Raw genomic sequence first — 19,826 nt, 5'->3', positions numbered from 1 at the left:
ATTGCATATGAAACTGATGTTGCATTGATCGCAATGAAAAGAAGGCTCGCATGGGAAGAAGACAGTTTTGCAAAAAAAACAAAAATTGAACTAATTTACCCAACGTGTGTGTGCAATTGTGCAAGTATTTGTTTGAAGCTGCATGACACACTGAGAATTGTGTTTGTTTCTATGTGCTTGTCAAAATACATCACATTTTGTACATTAACGCATAAAGAATTTTTTGTTTTGGTACACATTTGTTTTGCTGCTGATGACGGTAGGCTTAGCTGAGAAACAGATGTTAGCATTTTGCCTATCAGCATGTGCAATTAGCAGCATTTGCATATCCAGAGTGTTCACTTAGCTGCTTTTTTCACTTTATAAAATATTGATCTGCATGGAAGTAGATGCTTAACATATTATTGTAAGCAATCATCCTGCTGGAGTGAAATCATAAGATCTAATACAAAGATCTAGCAACATACTGTTGGTGTGGGTGGAAATTAAACAAGGTAATAAAGCTATGAAATATATCCAGGCACTTTGTAAGAGTAAATCATTCGATGCTTGTCATCCCCCTTTTTTTTAAATAACTTCATATCCATTAGAAAAATATGTGCTATGCCTCAATTAACCAGATCCATGCCCTGAAGAGTCGCACTATGCAACACTCTCTGCATGCAGATCCACCAAATGCTAAGTACTGTCGCAGCATATGATACCAATGCCATTAGCCAGGTGGCTTTCATTACCTAAATTACAGCTATTGTTTATAATTAATTATTTGTAAATAGAAAGATTTTCTAATATAATTGATAGCTTGAATTTCCCCCATCTCCTATTAATTAGGTTGATGGGATTTTCTCGCCTTTTTGCGGCTGTTTTTTCGCCGGTACGCCTTAGACGCTGATCCACTCTGAATGCACCAGAAGATAAGGCAATTCAACACTCAAACGTGGATTTGTCAGATTCATAACCAGTGGATAGCCTGACTTAATAGAGCCTAAAGCTCTGACCAGACAGGCATACCAGCTCAGTGACAAAGTGAAAGTCCCTAATTGTTTTTAATTTAATCTGCTGCTTTACTATTTTGGGTGCCAGTGCATATTAATGCTCTGTCTTGTGTTGTAAGGAAGGGTAATTAGGTTGAGAGTGAATGATTCCCTAACCACTCTTCTGTCTCCCAACCTTCTGTTTCTCCATGTTTCTAAATTATATCCAAGAGGGAAGGAGGTTTATTTTCTCTGCTCCCATAAAGGTCAAAGTAAAGATGTGCTGTGATGTCACAGAGTCTTTCTGAAAGTATTCTTAAAATATCTTCATGGTTTGCTTTACTACATGTAAAAAAATAAAAATAATTAGTAAATCCGCATCTTTGGTATTTTGCAGCACAGTAAAGTAAGCTTTGTCAGAATGATATTAAGGATTAATATTTATTTTTATTTTAATAGAATGAGTTTACAGAGTCCAGGCTCCCCGTAAGGTGATAGTCTGGGTTTTTTTTCATGATAAACTCTAGAAAGATAATTGTCAGTTCAACAAAAGCTAAAATAAAATAAAGTCTACACTGTAAAACTTACTGAAAAAATTATGCAAATTAGCCTTAAAAAAAACAAAAACTTTTTGACCTTAGTACAGTAAAATAGAAACGTTTCTTATGTAGTAGACCTATCCTTGAGTTTAAGCTACTGTGATTACTTTGGTAGCAGTGCATTGGAGCAGCAGTCTGTAGAGGCTTGTGTTAGAAACTGGAGGCTCGCCGATTCAAGTCCCGCTTCGGACTATGTTTGGAAGTTGGTCTGGTAGCTGGAGAGGTCTGAACTCACATCCTGATTACTGCTGAGTTGCCCTTGAGCAAGGCACCGACCCCCCCACCACCACCACCAGGACCAGCTCAGGAGCGCTCGCTGTGAGCAGCCCTCTCACTCTAACATCGTTCCATTAATGCATGCCCATAGGATCCTGTTTGTGTGCGTTTCAGCCGATGTGTGTGAAGCATATTCATCAACAGATTGTAAAATTGAATTTCCCCTTGCAGGATTAATAAACTATATCTTCTTTTTCTACAGAATACTGGATACATTAAGATAGTTGCACTGATGACTTAGCACAGTCTAATAAGAATTACTAATTCAAACAATTAAATAATTTAAAAGCAGTACCAAAGCAGACAAATAGTCTGGTTTTGGATTAGTTTCAGAATATTTTCAGTATAACAGTATTCATTTTATAACCTCTTAAAAAGGGCTGAGTCCAGCCATAGGTATTATGATGCTTAACTCAGATGTATTGCAGTAAAAATGTATTGCCACTGTGCAGGAGGCAGATGTGATCCCCATTGTCAGACTGCTCTTGGCTCCATACATTAGCATAAAGTAAGCATACTGTCCCCACGAGAGCACAGGTTGGATATGCATTAATGTAAACCCGGCAATAACTTACTATTAATGTCGCTTAAATGGGGGAAAAGACATTATACAATATGAGTGCAGTGTAAAACTTGACCGACTCTATAAAACGCAGACAACTCTTGGTTTGGATCCAGGTACCTTCTCTCATGTCTTTACATCACTCTCTACTTTTATTTTATTTTTTAAATATCTTGCAGTTTTAGGTCTTTTTTTTTTTTACTTAGTTACTTGTCTGTGTTTCTGTTGCTTCTGTCTAGTTTTGATGTGGGCAAAAACAAACTGAGGTAAAAAGAAAAACAAGAGTCCCCAGCGTTCTTAATGTTTTTCAGACAGATATGTTTTCCCAGATATTAAGAGCAGTTTATGTCCCTTTAAAGTTAACAGGGTATAGATTTAGCAATTAGGCGGTAATCATGCTCATTATGAAGAGTAATCCATTTAAAACCTAACAGATGTCTGTTCCTACAGGGCGACCGTGATGGTCCCATGCCAACAATAAGGCAGTAATGTTGTTGAAATGTTCAGGTGCAAGGTTAAAGTGTGGAAGACTCCCCCCCCCCCCCCCCTCCCTTAAGTGTCCACATGTTGACAGTTGACCATTTAATGGCCCACTTAATTGCAGTGGCCCCTTTATCCCCAAGCATCATTGTAAATTAATGCTGAGGCGGCAGTGTTTTTTCACAGTTCCTCCCTCTTCTCCTTCACTTCAAACATTCTGTTCCTTCACTCTTGTCACTTTGTGGTGGAAGAGACTCTTCCGTGCGATGGATCGAAACCCCATAGAGTTTAAAAAGTTGAGAATTAGCTGTTCCCCAGGCAGAGAGAGAGCAGTAAAACAGTTTTTAAAAGTGGCATCTGGAGAACCCGGGATGACGTCTTTGGTGGGGTAAGTTGACGTAAACTGCTAAACTAATCCAGCGGTTGACTTGCTTTTATTAAAATATGGTCACACACTCCACACAGAAATCAATGTTTGAGATTTCTGTGGTTTTGTTTACATGTCACATGGTCATTTCATGGTTTATGGTGATTGATGTCACAGGCCTGTGCGGACTCAATAATTCAGCATTTACATACCACTCTCAGGTGAGTAGAAGCGAAAGGTCCATTAAATCCAACAATCAAATGTACCCAGAGCAGTTGGCGGAGACAGAAAACCACTGGAGACAGCACAGAGCAGTTCCTATTGGGATGTCCACTGGTGCAAGGTTGTGCTGCACATGTGGGCTTTCTTTCTTGATACGCAGAGGGTGGAGGTATGTATGATCCAATTAGAATAATATCTGTCACCGCTTTAAATATCTTCGACTCCAAGGATGCGGTGGGGGTTGGGATTGTGGTGTGGAAGGAGCGTGGGAGCCCCCCTCGGAGCTGACTGTTTTCCAGGTTTGCCTCTGTGCCAGGTGTTTGACATTGAATGGAGCTGGAGATGAATGTAACTTATGGCAGCACATGGAATTCACCGACTCCTGGGAATCCAAGCTTCCTACAGTGAAAGTTTCCATTTTCAAAGCCCATCAGTTGCGGTGGGAGGGCTCCAGGACGGCCCATATGCCAGCGCTGACAGTGAGGCAGGAGAAGTTCCCCCCCCCCCCCCCCCCCCCCATCTGTGTTTGTAGCTCACAAACAAATACACACTCTCGCAGTGGTCAAGCCCCAAAATATATACCAATCCAAGAATTGCAAACGCCAATGCAGGTTATGTATCTCGTACCAAATTTGTGATGCATAGTTTTGTTCCTGATTCAATTTGAATAACATCAGAAAACATACTTGCATTAAGAAATATTCAGATTACACTCTCTATCTCTGGGAAATGGGGTTGAAGAATATATTATGTACGTATGAATGAGTGAGAGCAAAAAAATCGGTCTGTAATTTTCTCATTTCTCATACCACACACATCCTCCCCTTTTCTCCCCCCCCCCCACGCCATGGTGGAAGGAATCCTTTGTCAGAGGTGTTCATCTGGAACAACTTTGCCACACTTGTTTTCATGTTCTTTTAGATTACAGGGCAGCTGGCCCCAGCTTTGAAGCTCCCCCTCTCCCTTTGTCTCTGTGCAATGCACTCTGGTAATTAACTTTGTCCTTCTTTTATTTGTTCCAGTCACTCGCAGTCCACTCTTCTGAGCATCTTCTCCCTGGAGTACCAGGTTAGAAGTTTTCTTCCTTTGTGAGCCCTGACAGGTGCCTAATTGAATGATGAATGTCCCTTTATTTCTTTGTAATTGAACTGCCAGCTCTCTGATTGGTTTGGAGAATGCCCCCCCCCCCCCACCACCACCACTACCACCACCACCATAACCCCCCGTTTATTCCCCCCCCCCCCACCCCTCCTTCAATCCTCACGTTCATGTTGAGGGTCCTTGCCTGCCTGAGCCTCGGTGGATGTCTGCCAAGCCTTCCCATCCATCTGTCTAATAACATCTAGCCCCTGCTTATTTGGTGGACCTGTAATAAATTATGCTAAACCATTATTATTCTGACAATAATAATTTCCCCGTGTAGTGCGGCTGCGTGTGCTAAATGTTTGCTGACTCGCACTGTCACTGCTGCTTTCCACGGCTGACAGCGGATGATGATAAATGGCCACTGCCGCCAGTGGCAGAAGGCAGCACAGGCAGAAAATGGAGTCATTTATCATCCCCCTGACAGGTGTCAGTCACACTGCCTGTCCCAGTGGAATTACATTTTTTTTTTCAGCGTGTAGTAGTTTTTAAATAAGTTGTTTTTTAACCAATGCTCTTCCTCTTTTATCCCCTATCCTCCTCCTTTTTTCGACAATTGAATTGCATGGATATGTCAGGGAAGTGGAATGTGGAAAAAGGCAATTGTTTGATCGAAAAAGGGGAAATGAATACAAGGCTTGAGCGAGGGTGTGGGCGGGGGGGCGGGCGGGGGGTTGAACAAGGTTGCCTGTGCACACTTTGACCCTGCGCAAACTTATTAAAATTGAATTACGGCGAGACAAGATGCCTTCGATTGTTGATATACAATAGAGGAAAAAGGGGCGCAAAAGCCGGGAAAATGTAATGCAAATTGTATTTTTTTAAAATAAAACACCTCTGTTATTATCACTATTAACATAATTTTTATACATTGCATTTTTATGAATAAAAAAAACCCCTGTTATAATGACATTTGTGTTCTCTGTGTGACAGAAAAGAACCAAAAGAACCATCTCCAGACACCATGCACCAGATGTTATTGAAAGCCACTATCAAAGGTGCTGTATTACTTTATTACTCTTCTGTCTCATACTCTCTGTATATCTTCCTCTCATCTCTATCCCTGTTTTTTTTTCTCTGTATTTGTTGTTATCCCGTCTCCCACTCCTGTGTTCTCTCTTTGTCTCCCCTCGTTCTCTGACTTGCCAAAGTCCCTTCCTCAGCCCGGAGAGTAGGTGGGCCACCATGACAGATATAATCTCCCCCAAACAAATCACCACCCTCAGGATTCATTCCAGACCTCCACTTGCACCTGCTAAGCCCAAGCTCTGTTCTCCATGTCAAATTGAAAGCAGAAAAATAAATAAATAAAACCAGCCATTGGACATTTGCCTTACACGGGCTTATGATGGGATGATTATCGGTAATTCAATGAAAAGGGATGAATTAAAAAAAAAAGAAAGAAGGAGAAACAGGCTGTAGGGTAAAAAGCCTCTTTGCATATTGCAATTAGGCTTTATCTAGCTTATTAGACCATTGTTCTGGGGAAAACAAGGCCGGATAATGCACTTCTAATCCACTTACAACAACAAACCTCAGAGATGATCTGGGGAAGATCTGTGGGGAGCTGCAGTATTAGCTGGCGAGGGAAAAAAGGCTTTTTGGGCGGCAGGGGTTAACTAACTATCATATGCTTGTCTGGCTTCAAGGAAATTTGAAGCCCTTCAAGCAGTGCTGCTTTAACCACACCGAGCCTGCCATATGCCACCGAGGGCAAAGTCATCAGGGACATTAGCATGTCTTGGCTAGCCTGGTCTACTCCCCTCTACCCTTCTGTCTGCCTTTGGTGGCCCATGTTTTTTTTTTTTTTTTCATTGCTGTTTTTGTTCTTTGTTATAATGAAGGTATCTGAGCCAGGCCAAGGCCCATCCCTCTGCTCCTGTCTTGCTGGAGCTGGCCATAGAGGTAATGGCAAAACCTTTTTTCATTTTCTTTTTCTCCCTTTTTCTATTTTCTTATCATCAAACAAAAACAAAACAAAAACTCCTCAACTGTTGGTCACTTTTTCTAAAAAAAAAAAAAATGAAGTGGTACGACTTTGCTGCAGGTTCAGCTCCCTACCTCATCTGTTTGCCATTATCCAAATTGGTAAAATGGTCTCCTCCATTATCAATTATTTAATGTAATTAGCTCTCGCCTCCATTAGGCAGATGTGAAAATACTTTTTGGGTGTTTTATTATGTCATTTTCCAAATTGCACTTCAAGCAGAGTTGCAGCAAACTGCGGACAGGTGAGGGCAGGGTCAGTGGTGAATTCTTCTCTTCATCACTGCATCACTTGTCCGCTGCAGGAGGCCAGCGTAGCATCTGTACTTTGGAGGGTGAAGACATAGAGTTTTATGTTGACTTAAATACAATTTCAAAATAAATGTGAATTAAGAGTGGTTGATGTTTGTTTGTGTGTTGTGGGATAGCTTCTTTATTCACTTGGCAAAGTTTCTACATTTCACACAAGTGAACATTGATATTCTAATTGGCCTTGGTGTTCCTTACACATTGCACATAGTTTATTATCATTACTGTAGTAACAACAAATCTACTAGAAATTCCTACTTAGACAGAAACACAGCTAAAAGGCAGATTTACCGTATTTAATGGAATACATTTTAGATTGTTACAATATTTTGAACAGCATTTCTGCAGTTTTTGGGAAGCTCAGAAGTGTGTGTTTATTAATTTATTGTCCACTTGGTTATATTGTTAGTCTTTATTGTTAGTTCCCTCTTATTTTGGTTGTTAGAATATGCCGTCTAACCTTTTTAAAATATGTAAATGCACATTTAAATTTTTATTGGTGCTTAACAGCAGGCAACCAGATTCAAGGGTTTCTTCATCTAAAAACCAGAGTAGCTCACATGCATCAGTGGCACCTCAAAGCTAACTGCCATTATTCATTCTCCATTTAATTGACACATGATTTTTTTTTTTTCCTCTAAAGGATTAAATCCAGCTCCGAGATAACTGTCTATGAACCATTTAACTGTCATTTTAATATGCTACTTAACATTTAAACCAAGCACTCATGGTCTCCCAGACCGCTAATTGATGTAGTTTCATCCCTTTATGAGACAATATATCTCCAACAGAGGGAAATGATTAACAATGATGAAAAGTATTCATGGATTCCTTTTTTCTTTTGCCCCCAGAAGTGTTCCATGAATGAGGGCCTTAAGCTCCACATTTGCTGTTTTTTTTTTTTTTTGTTTTTTTTGCATGCTTTATATGGAGTTTTATGTAAAGGTTACTCAAACATACAAGGTGTATTACAGTTGAACTGTATGTAACACCCATTAGCATCTGGGGCTAATAAAATCAGAGTTTTACTAACCGATAACTGGGGTTTTGTGTTTTTTGCAGGAATTCAAGCTTCTGTGAATCTTAGTCACATGTTCAACTTGTGAAGTGCTGACTTGTGAATGGAGATGGACTCATGATTAATATGAAAATTAGGGAGACCCAAGTACCTGAACTAATCAGGTGTTTTTTATTCAGGCTGGGGCCAGGGTTGGTAATGTTGCCATTTTTCATGTGTCAGCTCTGAGGCAGGTTACCAGGACTCTGATGCTCTCTTGTTATCCAGAGATTTTATGAGAGAGCAGACAAATAAGCACCAAGAGGAAAAGGAGAGGAAAAGAGAGCTACTTTTACTGCGAGCTAAAACAAAAAAAAAAAGAAGCTAACTCCAATATGCTACCAAGGGTCTTAATGAAGATATAAACTTTTCGTCTGGCCGTAATTATAATAGGCATGTTTGGCTTTTTTTTTTTTTTTTTCACAAGCCGCCTTCTTAGAGCAATGTTATGGAGATGTTAACAAATACTACTCAGGGTAAGAAGACATTGTTTAGACAGAAGCGTCTCTGCTCCCAGCGTTAGCAGGAAGCATCAGAGGAAGATGAAACACACAAGTCTCAGTGTAGGCTGAAGGCAAATTCTCTTTTGCTCTCCAATTATGCTAACAAGAAAATTTAGGATATATCGCTGGGCAAACTGTGTTTCATAACGAGCTGGCTAAGATCACTTCAAGCAATGTTTTAATTCCCGCTATAGTAAAAAATCTGTGAAATTTAGTAGTGAAGGACTTCATGTTTCATCTTATTTGCAGCTTGTATTGTTTAAACCCAGGGCAAATACAAGAACATTTTTGGACCCACTGTTAAAGCCCAATTTGACGACACGTTTCTAATTATTTAATGGTGATATATATGTATAATATTTGGACTTTTTCATCTTTCTGCCTCGAATGTGATCAGTTGACACCTTTAGGATCCGTCATTTATGCTTCTGTACCCGTCAGGGCTTCCACCTGCGCTTAAACTAAAAACATTGCACACCTTTCAAGGTGTCTTTTGATTCAAAGAGTGCTGCAGCCACAGGTTCTATTCTTCTTGTTATGGACTGCATTCCCACAGTCCCTGCTGTGTGTGCCGTTAGCTCGTTCAGTTTTGCCTTGGTGGTCATCCTATGATTAAAGCTCGCCATTGTCTCAAAGCCTGGGCATAGTGCGGGGCTGCTTTTTTCACACGAGATGAGACGCTACGGTTGTCCGTTTGACAGAGGTGAAGGCAATTCAGCTGGGTAACTTGGCTGCGTAATAGCTAGTCTCTTGTACCTGTGGGAAAGGCTATTGCAAAGCAAAGCTTTTAAAGAGCAATTTGCCACCGGGACTGTCGAAAGTTGGGTCAAGGTTTTGAGATGCAATAATAGCCATTACAATCATTATTACCTTTGTGACGTCAGCTGTGTAATTTTAGTGTCCTTATTCTTGGGCTCTTTGAAATACGCTCACATATCAAATTGTAAATGTGGGATTTAGTCTAAAGGCTTGCAAATGGAAAATTCCCCAGAGAGGAATAACAGTTCAGTTGATTTTGAAGTCAACTGGCCATTGTTGCTGTAGCCTGTTCTTCATTAACTCACACTCCCTCTGTTTTTGTTCAATCTGTGAAAAAGGTGGATCTGTCTCCTGCACTGATGGCTCGCATCATCCTGGACAGGTTCCTCCAGGACCTTGAGGGCGAAATGCGTGAGTAGCACTCCTTCCATTTCCCACTTGGATCCTTCCATCATCCCGTCCATCAGTCTTAATCGCAGCACTTTGTCTTTTGAATACCTTTCCCGCTTGAGTCCTAATTCCAATTCTAGCTGCTGTATTTTCAGCCTGTCCGAGCCCTAATGAGAGACAGACCACATTTAGAAGTAGCTGCATCCCAGGGCACATGACTGGCAATTAAGCACTCGGAGGACCACCCACCGCTCAACTGCAGCGTGGATCAATGCTAGCTCACCTCATGAGTGTTATTTATATCAGCCTTGATTTCTTTCCTCACCCTGCTTCATTCCCCCAATGCATCCATCTTCGCCATACCTTCTCTTCTTTCCTCGTCCCCTTTCTCCAGACCGATTGGGGAGGAATTGAGTTGAAGAAAAGTGTGGCAGAAAAAGCAAACAATTTCGGGGTTACGCTGATGGACGCGCTGTGGGGGGAAAAAAAATTCCAGATGCAAATATTTTTGTTGAAAGTGTCAAAGACATTGTCCAGAAATTGTGCATGCGGATTCTGTTTAATGTCTTCCATTTTCTTACTCTCTTGGACTTTCTTCTCGTCTTTTTTTCAGTGGTAGTTTTGGCACAAATATTTGCATGATTTGCGGTTATACCTTTTTTTGACATCTTACATTTGTTAATTCATTCAAAAAGCCATCAATCTGAAAATCCCAACCTCACACTCACACCTCATTCCATTTCCTTTTGAACAGGTCTTTCCCGAGGATTTTTTGTGTACGTGTGCATATGTAGCCGCGCGGTATTCAGTGCTCCGAGAGTGAATCGCGCGATGTCAAAAAGACGCGCTTCCAATTTAATCAAGAAAGAGATTAAAGTGGATGTGTGTTATTTTCAACTTCTCCACAGCGCAGCCATTTGTCAAAGTCAGAGATGTGATTGCTTTGGACCCGCCGTTATCCACTGCCTGTCAAAATAGTCGTCTGAGCAGCTTGTAGAACAGGGCATTCATCCAGGAGAAGCACTCCCGTCTCAGATAATAGCACCCTGCATCCCTCCATCTCCTTACAGTGCAAACATGCTTTATTATTGCTCAGAATAGATTTGTAGCAGATGAAACTTCCAGGATGATTGTTGTTTAATTTCAAAGAACTGTGTTGGAAGCGTGCAGAATTAAGGCGTCTGCATGCTAGTGAGCAATGCTCCAGTTGTTGTTCTTCTTGTATGAATTGATTTAACAGAGTTTAACAGAATATAAACGTCTTGAAGGAGATCATCACAGATCCAAATCCCCCTAAATGCCGTGATAAGAACACTCTTACAGGCTCACATTTATAACTACTATGTGCTACCTGTTATATGACTCCGACGTAAATAACCTCGGCATCATACACTACCTTTCCATTGTTTCCAGCTGTAGAGTGGGTCGCTTTCAAGGTTGACTCCTGTTTTGACAGAGCTCCTCTGCAGTCTCCTCGTGACCCGCTCGGCCTTTTCAAAAGAATTGCTGCCCGCACGGACGGCGCGGTCAAACCCTCCAATCTCCCTCTGTGTATATTCGACTCCAGTAATGTGCTGCCATTATGAAACAATGCAAGGATAATTGTCTTTGCTGGCAATTAGCCAACAGGTTGGTTCAGCGCTATTGTCAGGCAAATCCGTCATGCCCCCCTCCAGCAGCAGAAACGCGTGCTTCAGTGTGCCTGTGTGTGTGTGTGTGTGTGTGTGTGTGTATTTGTGTGTTTTTGTCGGACCCCAGAGGGAGGGCGGGCAGGCGAGCTGCAAAGATCAATAGACTTCTATATAAGGGACATTACCCCCAACTGGGTGAGTGGCTTGCCTTTGCCTCGCACCATCGTTTTTTTATTCCCCTTCTCTTTCCCTTTGCATTTAAGAGACACAGGAATGGGGCCTTTGGGACTGTGGAATATATGTACAATCACTAGTGCTGGATCAATACACAGTTTTAAATTGTTTTCTGTCCCTTCCTTGTTTTGTTTTGCTCGCTTGTTCCGCCCCCCCCCCCCCCCCCCCCCTCCCCTTCCCTTCCCTTCCCTCCCCTCCTTCCTTCTCACTAGCTACACACTCCAGCACCACAAACACACCTCAATATGACGACACAACAAGCTGCACCCCCCTTTCCTCCCTCTTTGCACCAGAAGTATTGGAGAGCGCATCAGTCAAGCAGAATGAAAGACTATCTGGTGGCGCTTGTAAATAAATCAATACATTCAAAGCAGGTTTATCACGTATTGAATATGATATCAACATCCATAATGCTCCCCCGTCTCATGAAAACTGACCAGGCAGTCAGGGAGGAAAGGTCACATGTGCACTTTGGCACTTTATATTCACCATTTTAAGGTCACAAAAAGCTACACAATATGCTCTTAGGAAAAAAAAATCAAGCATTCTGATCCAAAGGAGGAAGCGTTAATGTATGACAGGGTTCCTTTAAGGGTTGTTGATGTTTGACTTATGTCTCGTAGATGTCCCACATTGGGGTCTGATTAGTGTTGTAGTCAAGACCACACTAACCGAGACATACACGAGACAAGACCAAGGCAGGGCAGAAACAGAGTCAAGTCCAAAACCATAAATATCTCAGAAAAATCCTCATCTCACTTTGACCGTAACACCGGGAAGGTTGCAGCCGTAACCGGGGGATAAAAATCAGACATCAACTGAATTGAAGTTATTCATTCTTTTACAAAGAGGCTTTTTCCTTCTAATCACAGCAATGATGTGGAAAAATAGCTAATCAGTGGTGGTCTTGACCGGTCCTGATTTAAACTCCGGAGTCCGCCCAGTCCGAGACCAAGTGGAAATGCTTTGGATTCCAAAACCGAGACCTTCAGAAAGTGGTCTTGATACCGATCTTGACTTGAGACCAAGACCGATTTCGAGTACTACAACACCAGGTGTGACTTATGAAGTCATGCATTGTCTGTTAATTATGAAAACACAACAAAGACAGCTCTCCTCCCAACATCTCCTGTCTCTCTTCAGTTGTCCTTTCTAATAAAGACTAAAAGGCCCAAAAATGAACTATAGAAAAGTAAAAAAAAAAAACAATAATAATAATAATGACCAAAACACGATAAAATCACTAATTGAAGCAGACAATTGATTTATCAACCACTGCAACAAAATATTATTTTAAAATTGTTTCATATCTTTTCCATATTGAAATATCTTCTAAAATCGATTCTGTGTTTATTAAGTCTTAATGTCTCAGCCCACTTTTAGGTTCTGTAAATGAAACATCCTTATTGCCATTCCTGCTCAGTGTTGGTCGATGCTACCTCTTGGAAGTCTCTAGCAGGCACATTGGGGGAGCTCCAGCTCTTCCTTTTCCCCTCCTGCTACTATCTCTTCATCTTTTCCTCTATTCCTCCTTTGACAGGACTTGATGTGCCTCTAGATTTAGACATACTTTTTTTTTTGAGCAGGCAATTTTGCTAGCTATTTGACCTTTTCCATTTTCCCAAGGCCCAGCTCCAGATTAGATTGCCGCTCCATGTTTTGTAACTATGTGATTCGACCGCCTTTAAGATTTATTGTCACATTCCTTTACAGAAGCCTTGTACGCGAGGTTATAAATGTCCCGCGTTTGATGTTAACACTGTGAGAATGTTAGCGTCGACTGTGATCCTTGGGTTCTTTGACAGAATTCGTAATAGCTTCAGTGTTTTGCAGATCAGACGTGTTGATAACTGAATATTGTATTCTACTCTTATCCACTAAAAACTCCACTTCCACTCTGATTGTTATGGTTCCTCTTCTCTTGTCTTCAAGTGCTCCCCTCTTCTTCTTCTTCTTCTCTCACCTCTCCAGTGTTGCAGCCTTTTTTTCAAATAATGAGAGCCAAGGCGCTTCATTAGCGAGAAGGGAGGGAGTTAGAAGGGAAAGGCAGGATGGGTGTTTTTTTTTTTTTTCTTTGCACGAGTGTGTATGCATGCAGAGGGTGGGTGCAAAAGGAGGTAAGCAGCAGCGTGGCACTTCACTTGACAAGTATACTAATTACTCCTTTTCAGTAGAGAAGCTCCAGTCAGCCTCTGCCACAGTCTAATGGCCTGACCTAGGAAGCCTCTCTCCACAGCAGAGCCTCCCAGATCTACTATTACTAAAGCCACACACACACACACACACACACACACACACACACACACACACAGCAATGTAGAGTCTCATCTCACTGCTATCAGGGAGAATCAGGTGGAAGCAGATCAGTTCTGCCCCAGTAACCTCTTCAGGGACTGGGCTCCTCCTGCACAGGAGATACCACCTCATATCATCAACTAGCACCTACACACCACCACAGATACTTAGAAAAAAAACACATTTATTCCCTTCCTCTCATCTCCCACTCTCACTACTCTCCTATTCTCTCTCCCCTCTTTCCCATCTTCTGTTTTTTTTTTTCAATACGGGAGGATAAATTTAAAAGGAGTAAATTGGAAAATCAAATGAGGGCTTTAGGCAGCCGCAGAGATTTGCAGAGCTGTCGGCCAGCGTGGCGGAGCCTCATCCATCATGTCCCACAAGTAGTCAATTCCTCTAGTATCTGTAAATGTTTTCAGATATTAGCCAATTTATATGCTCCGAGATTCATCATGGAAAATCAGCTTTAGCGGCGCACATTATCAGGACCTGTCTCTCCCTTGCTCCATGAAGTTTGATGAACGAGGGCCCCTCCACAGCTCAATGGCTTGTGCATGGGGAGTGTGTGATGCAGGGGGGTGTGGGCAGGAGGAAATGGGTAGGAGCCCCCCCCCCCCCAAAACAGGAAAAAGTGGGCTTTTTAATTAATAAACAAACTTGCAGAGGAGCTCATCAGTGTCAGGCGCAATAACAATCGTCATCCGTTATTGTTTATTACGGTCCTCCCTCAGCGAATGTTCCTATCTAATGAGGTTTCTCGACATTTTTTTTGTGTTTGAGATAATGACTTTTTCACCCTAGTGGAAGGAAGAGTGGTTACAAAATGACACAAGTAAGCAATAAGAAATCAAGGTTATATTGCTGTTACCTTGCTTTCTCGAGTTTATCTTGTTTCAGGGTTGCATATGAAAACAGGCTTGTGATTTGTTTACACTGCTTGTTTTCTTTAGCAAATCCCAATGGAGGCGTAGCGTTTCACATCTTTTATTCTCCTCCTCTCTGTTCTTCTTCTGTTCAGATGTTGACGGTGTGATACGGCGCCTTAGTCAGAATTTATACCAACATGCGACAATTACAGTAAATTTGGTGAATGTTTACAAGGTGCAAAGTCGCGCTGCAGGGCTTTGTTCCCTGCGTCTGGTGTTCTTCAGATTATGCTTTTTATTTTCCTCGCATGTGTTTTATGTGCGCGCCTGTGTGTGCCTCCTGTGTGTGTTTTTTTAAAAGCACGGCGTGTGTGTGCGTGTGTGTGGCAGAGAGGAGCTCAGGGTGTCACAGAGGAGTGCTGCCGTGCAAGGCGGGGGCGTCTTTAATAAATGTATGCTGATGTTGGAGGCTGCAACGATGCGAGGGATGCAAGGGCCCTGTTGTTATTTACTGCTGTGTTTGTGCACGGCAGCGAATCCTGGGCCTGCAAATGGCATTACAGCCTGTGATGAATGGGCATTAGGGTAAACTCATTTTAAAAGCATCCTGATTTATTAGCCGCCCGGCCTTCCATTTTCATCAGGTCAATGCTTGGCTGAAATTCCACAATGTCAGCGCCAAGGTCACCTCTTTATGGCTATTTTTAACCCCATCGCTCAAAAGGAGCAGCAGAAAAGGGATCCTATCACTTATTATGGCCATCCACCAAAAAACATCAAAGGTCTGGGGAGACAAGGAGAGAGAGTCCTGGGCATGTGTGTGTGTGTTTGTGTGTGTTATGTGAGAGACCAAAATGTGGTGGTGGTCAACCTCCAATTATGAGTGCTAGTAAGACAAGAGCTTTAATGGCTGCTGTTTGCCTTCAGGGAGGTTTATAACACACTACTGTTTTGCAGAAGCAGCGTCAAATCTATAAAACGACCATTAGGAAGAGGGGGAAAAATCAATCAAAATGCCATTAAAGTGGAATAAGTTGCCAATATTGCTGATGTGGTTGTGGGTCCTTTGATTTTCCTTCAGATTATTAGGCACAGTCGAGTAGTGACTTTGTTAAGGGAAACCAGTGTTGTTGGGGAGTAATATGTCTCCTGGCTTCATAAAGTTTGCTGCCTCATATTTCCCGCTTTATTGATTGTCCATTATCATTTGTCATGAGGTGTCCTAACTCAAGGGGAAAATATAACCCTCTTTCTTCACCGCCGCCCACGCTGCTCTGCACAAGGAGCGAGCTGGGTATGGATCTGCGTGCGAAGGTACCAATCTCTGAGAAAAATGAGCAAAGAAATAAAGCACAGCCCTGTGCCTTGCAGCTCTTAACAGGGAGTGCGTGTGAGGTTATATGGGTTGGGCTGGGGGAGTACCGTGGCTGGGAGAGACTGAAACAGAGAGGAAAGAAAGGGGGGGGGGGTAAAAAAGATGGCAGAGAAAGATGGAGACAAAGAGGAAGAAACAGAGAGAGAGAGAGAGAGAGAGAGAGAGGAGAGAGGGAGTGCAGAATGGGCTTTGTTCTTCTCCACCCTCCTCCCTCTTTATTTCATCATAAGGTAGATGAGGGATCACAGCGCAGTTAGTCCTCTCTGTGATAGTTTTGTCAAGGAGTGATTCTCGTGAAAGAAATGTAAAGGGGCAGACAGAAAGAGAAAGAGCAGTCTTTAGGGTTTTACATTTCCTGAACGCCTCTCTTTTAATGGAATTCATTCAACAGGCGCTTAATGATCCCTTTGGATTTTGTAAATGTACACCAAAGTATTGTTCGATTCATTCTTTTAAGATGATTTTTGGGGTATTTTGTATTTGTTGGACAGGACACCTGGAGAGAGAGAGATAGGAAATGTGGAGAGGAGAGAATGGGGGTCGACATGCATCAAATGGTCGTGGGCGGGAGTCAAACCCGCTACTGATCCGTTGAGGACTATAGTCTCTGTATATGGGGCGTCTGCTCGAAACCGGTGCCCCCATTCATTATTTTCCTTTTCTATTCTCACATATTTAATACAAGATGTGTTGTTTCTACCTGCTCTAGATTAGCTCAGCTCTCTCTGTGCAGTGCTGCTGCAGCACCATCCATGCCTGAAATGTGAATAGAAACATTCCCTCGTGCTGTCTGTGACGCTGCCAGTCAGTCAGGACCATGCATCATTTAAAATGGCGTGCCTCGACCATTTCGTCACACAATGATACAATCCATTGAATCCAAATCTTTTTAAGAAATGATTTAAGGATTTTTTTTTTATTTTTTTTTTTTTTGCTGTTGCGGTAGCAGCCGATCAATCCAGCAGGCTTCCCGTTCCTGATTTATAATGTTGGTTGAGCAAGAATGGGGATGAGAGATGCAGAATAGTCAACGTTCATAACATAGATAAAGTACATGGGGCTCCTGTGCTGTGGACTGAAACATTTATCTAGAGAAAATCTGTGTAGACACCAAACAGCCATCTAATGGACTCACATGGAAATACTGCACAAACAGTACGTCAAACGTCTCTTTTGCCTGTGCAGTCTATTTTTGATGTGTGCTCTAAAGTTAATGCAGCAATCAGACAATATATTTTTTTATACTTATAGGATAGGGCGGCTGTTGCTTTATATGTTTTGCATAATTGTATTAAAGAGGACTTATTATACCCCTTTTCTACCTTTTCAAACAGCCCCCTGTGGTCTAAATGAAACATCAGTTCTGTGCTTTGGTCAAAATATAACAGCATGAATCAAGCACCAGAGGAGGGTTGTGACCCTGTATAAACCAGCTCTCTCAGAACGCTCCGTTTTGGTGTGTGTGTTTCTTTAAATGCAATGAGTTAACCCGGTAGACGTCACTCCTTTGCTAGGGAGAATAAAATTGTCAGACCTGCAAAAAAAGTTTTGTTTTAGGCTGGGGGTGGAGTCCATGGGTCGAGATATCAGGGGAGGGGAGGGGAGGGGATTTTTTTTTACCAGAATCCAACTTGTGACATCACAAGTCGAGCAAATTTAAAACGGAGCATTTTTCTCAGTGTTGTAAGACTTATGCAGACTACAAACAAAGGACTGGATGAATTTATTTAACATTTTGTGGGATGGTAGACACTCAGGTTACACAAATATATGTTCCAAAACACTGTAAAAGTGGATTTTTCATAATATGTCCCCTTTAATGTGTATTTGTTTTTCTATGTCTCTTGCCTCTGTGTTTTGTCCCCAGCCTCCAAAACTGTCCTCACCAGCATGCTGAAGGAGCCAACGCTAATTCCAGACCAGATTTTGGCCAAAAATATCTACCAAGTGAGTGTTTCAACAGTTCAACTTATGAAAAGAGACATATGAAAAGCAAACAAGACCAACGGGGGAAATGATTTGCTATTTCTGTACGGTTATCAGTCATGCCTAAAATCGCTGCCACAGGGTCGACGTCAGATAAAGTGGTTGACAGGAAGTCGCCAAAGCAGCTTTTTATTAGGTATCCCATGGCAAAGATTATCGACGAGTGATACGTTTGACTGTAAGAAGTTGATTTATCTTTAAAAAATCACTGCTAACACATGTACAGGGTAATGTCAGCAAAGAGTAAAGAGGAACCACGGGTCGCCAAATTCCAAACTGTACATTTCTCACAGGAGCTTAAACCGAGTTATTAAATGAATTTCAATTGATGGTGTAATGAAATTATTATAATTTTCTCACTTCTTCAGATGATTTTTTTAACATCTTTGCCCTGCCTTTAACCGTCTAACAAATCATGTGCGTCTGTACGGTGTGTTTTTGTAAGTGTTTTTCTACCACCTGGCTGACAGACGGCATCAGCCGCTCTGTTTGCTGATGAGATCACGTGAGAGCCGGCGGTCATGCCTGCCAATCTGCTGGCATCTCCTGTGTTTTCTCCTTTGCTTGCACTGTATGGGCTTTCCCTTTCCACCCAGTCACCCACCCCCCCCCCCTTTTTTTTTCACGCCGTAATATTTCTTCCCCCTCTTTTTCAGTGCACAATAAATGACTGCTGTTATGGACCGCTGGTAGACTGCATCAAACAGTATCCTATCCCATAAAATTTTAAGCCTGAAATTGACGAGGAGCTATTGAAGGGGATGAGATGGTGTCTGGCTTCACCTGACATAAAAGTTCTGCTTCACAGAGGAAGTGTTCCATCCTGCCTGGAATATCCAGCATCCAGCCATACAGGGGCTGGAAGGTGATGGAGGGAGGAGACGGAGGAGGAGGAGAGGATGGGTGATCTAACTGAATCTTCTTGTGCACTCAGTGGGTTAGACCTAATGTTATGATACAAGAAAAAAATCAGTCATTAGCTCTGATCTTTATGTAACCCATTTGATTTTTATTTTTATGTTTATAACTGAAAATAACATTTAAATAAATCTTGAATTAGATTTGATTATGTTCAGCACCATGGAGAGCTCTTACATATCAAAATTTCAATTGCACTTTAAGTTTGATTAACTCATCGTTAATTGGTACTGCTTATAATTCTGTAATTTCTGTTCCATCTACGTCTTTGCCCACCTCTAATATCCCCATCTCCTTGCTGAGGGAGAGGGCTTGGCCTTGTTCTAAAGGGGCAGGAGTTGAGACCTGGCTGCTAAGGGCAAACAGCTGGCTAGCAGGCCAAGTGTTTCCTTAGGGAGTGTTTCCTTATTTGAATGAGTGGACATGTGTCAATCTGCATCTTATTGTATTCGTCCCAGCTTTCATGTGTGTGGTGGGGCCGGGTTCTTCTGTTCATAGCCAGTCAACCCTGTCCCACCCCGCCCTCCTTCCTCAGCCCCCCTTTTTAACTTTCTTTGGCTGTCCTCTTGTGTGAGTCAACTTCAAGTCACTTGATTCCCCTCTTGAGTTTATAGTAACCGCCCCATCACCATGTGTTCCATCCTCACATGAGACGTAAAGCTCTTAATGAATTTTGGATACGTATGTGTTCATTATAGTTCTTTTTGCTTTGGGCAGTATAACGCTATCAAAAAAGGCAAATATCAAATACGACATTTGACCTTAAATGCAGGATGCCTGTCTATGGCATCAAGCACAATACTTCCTAATGCAATAGGGCATTTATTCTTCTAGCTTTTTTCTTAAAGGGTTTTAGAGGAAATTAGTGAAGCGACTTGTCCAGGCGCTCTG

General features: G+C 42.0%; 1 protein-coding gene across 7 annotated transcripts in view; it reads left to right on the top strand.

Moving 5' to 3' along the window:
- Positions 1 to 19,826, top strand: part of cdin1 (CDAN1 interacting nuclease 1) — a 60,023-nt gene that overhangs the window by 8,441 nt on the left and 31,756 nt on the right. For 4 of the 7 annotated variants that reach the window (XM_020638673.3, XM_020638672.3, XM_065966549.1 and 1 more), the window contains exons 3-7: positions 5,557 to 5,621; positions 6,468 to 6,528; positions 9,576 to 9,648; positions 17,899 to 17,978; positions 18,674 to 18,723. In XM_020638673.3, the coding sequence (XP_020494329.1) occupies positions 5,557 to 5,621; positions 6,468 to 6,528; positions 9,576 to 9,648; positions 17,899 to 17,978; positions 18,674 to 18,723 (329 nt within the window). Of the gene's footprint in view, positions 1 to 4,502; positions 4,549 to 5,556; positions 5,622 to 6,467; positions 6,529 to 9,575; positions 9,649 to 17,898; positions 17,979 to 18,673; positions 18,724 to 19,826 lie in introns of all 7 variants that reach the window. The other 3 variants (XM_065966548.1, XM_029278225.2, XM_065966547.1) reach the window with 1 other exon arrangement.

Source organism: Labrus bergylta, chromosome 18 (assembly GCF_963930695.1).
Source record: "Labrus bergylta chromosome 18, fLabBer1.1, whole genome shotgun sequence".
Classification (NCBI taxonomy): Eukaryota; Metazoa; Chordata; class Actinopteri; order Labriformes; family Labridae; genus Labrus; species Labrus bergylta.
Note: the sequence above shows the minus strand (reverse complement) of the source record. Positions and strands in the feature narration are given on the sequence as shown.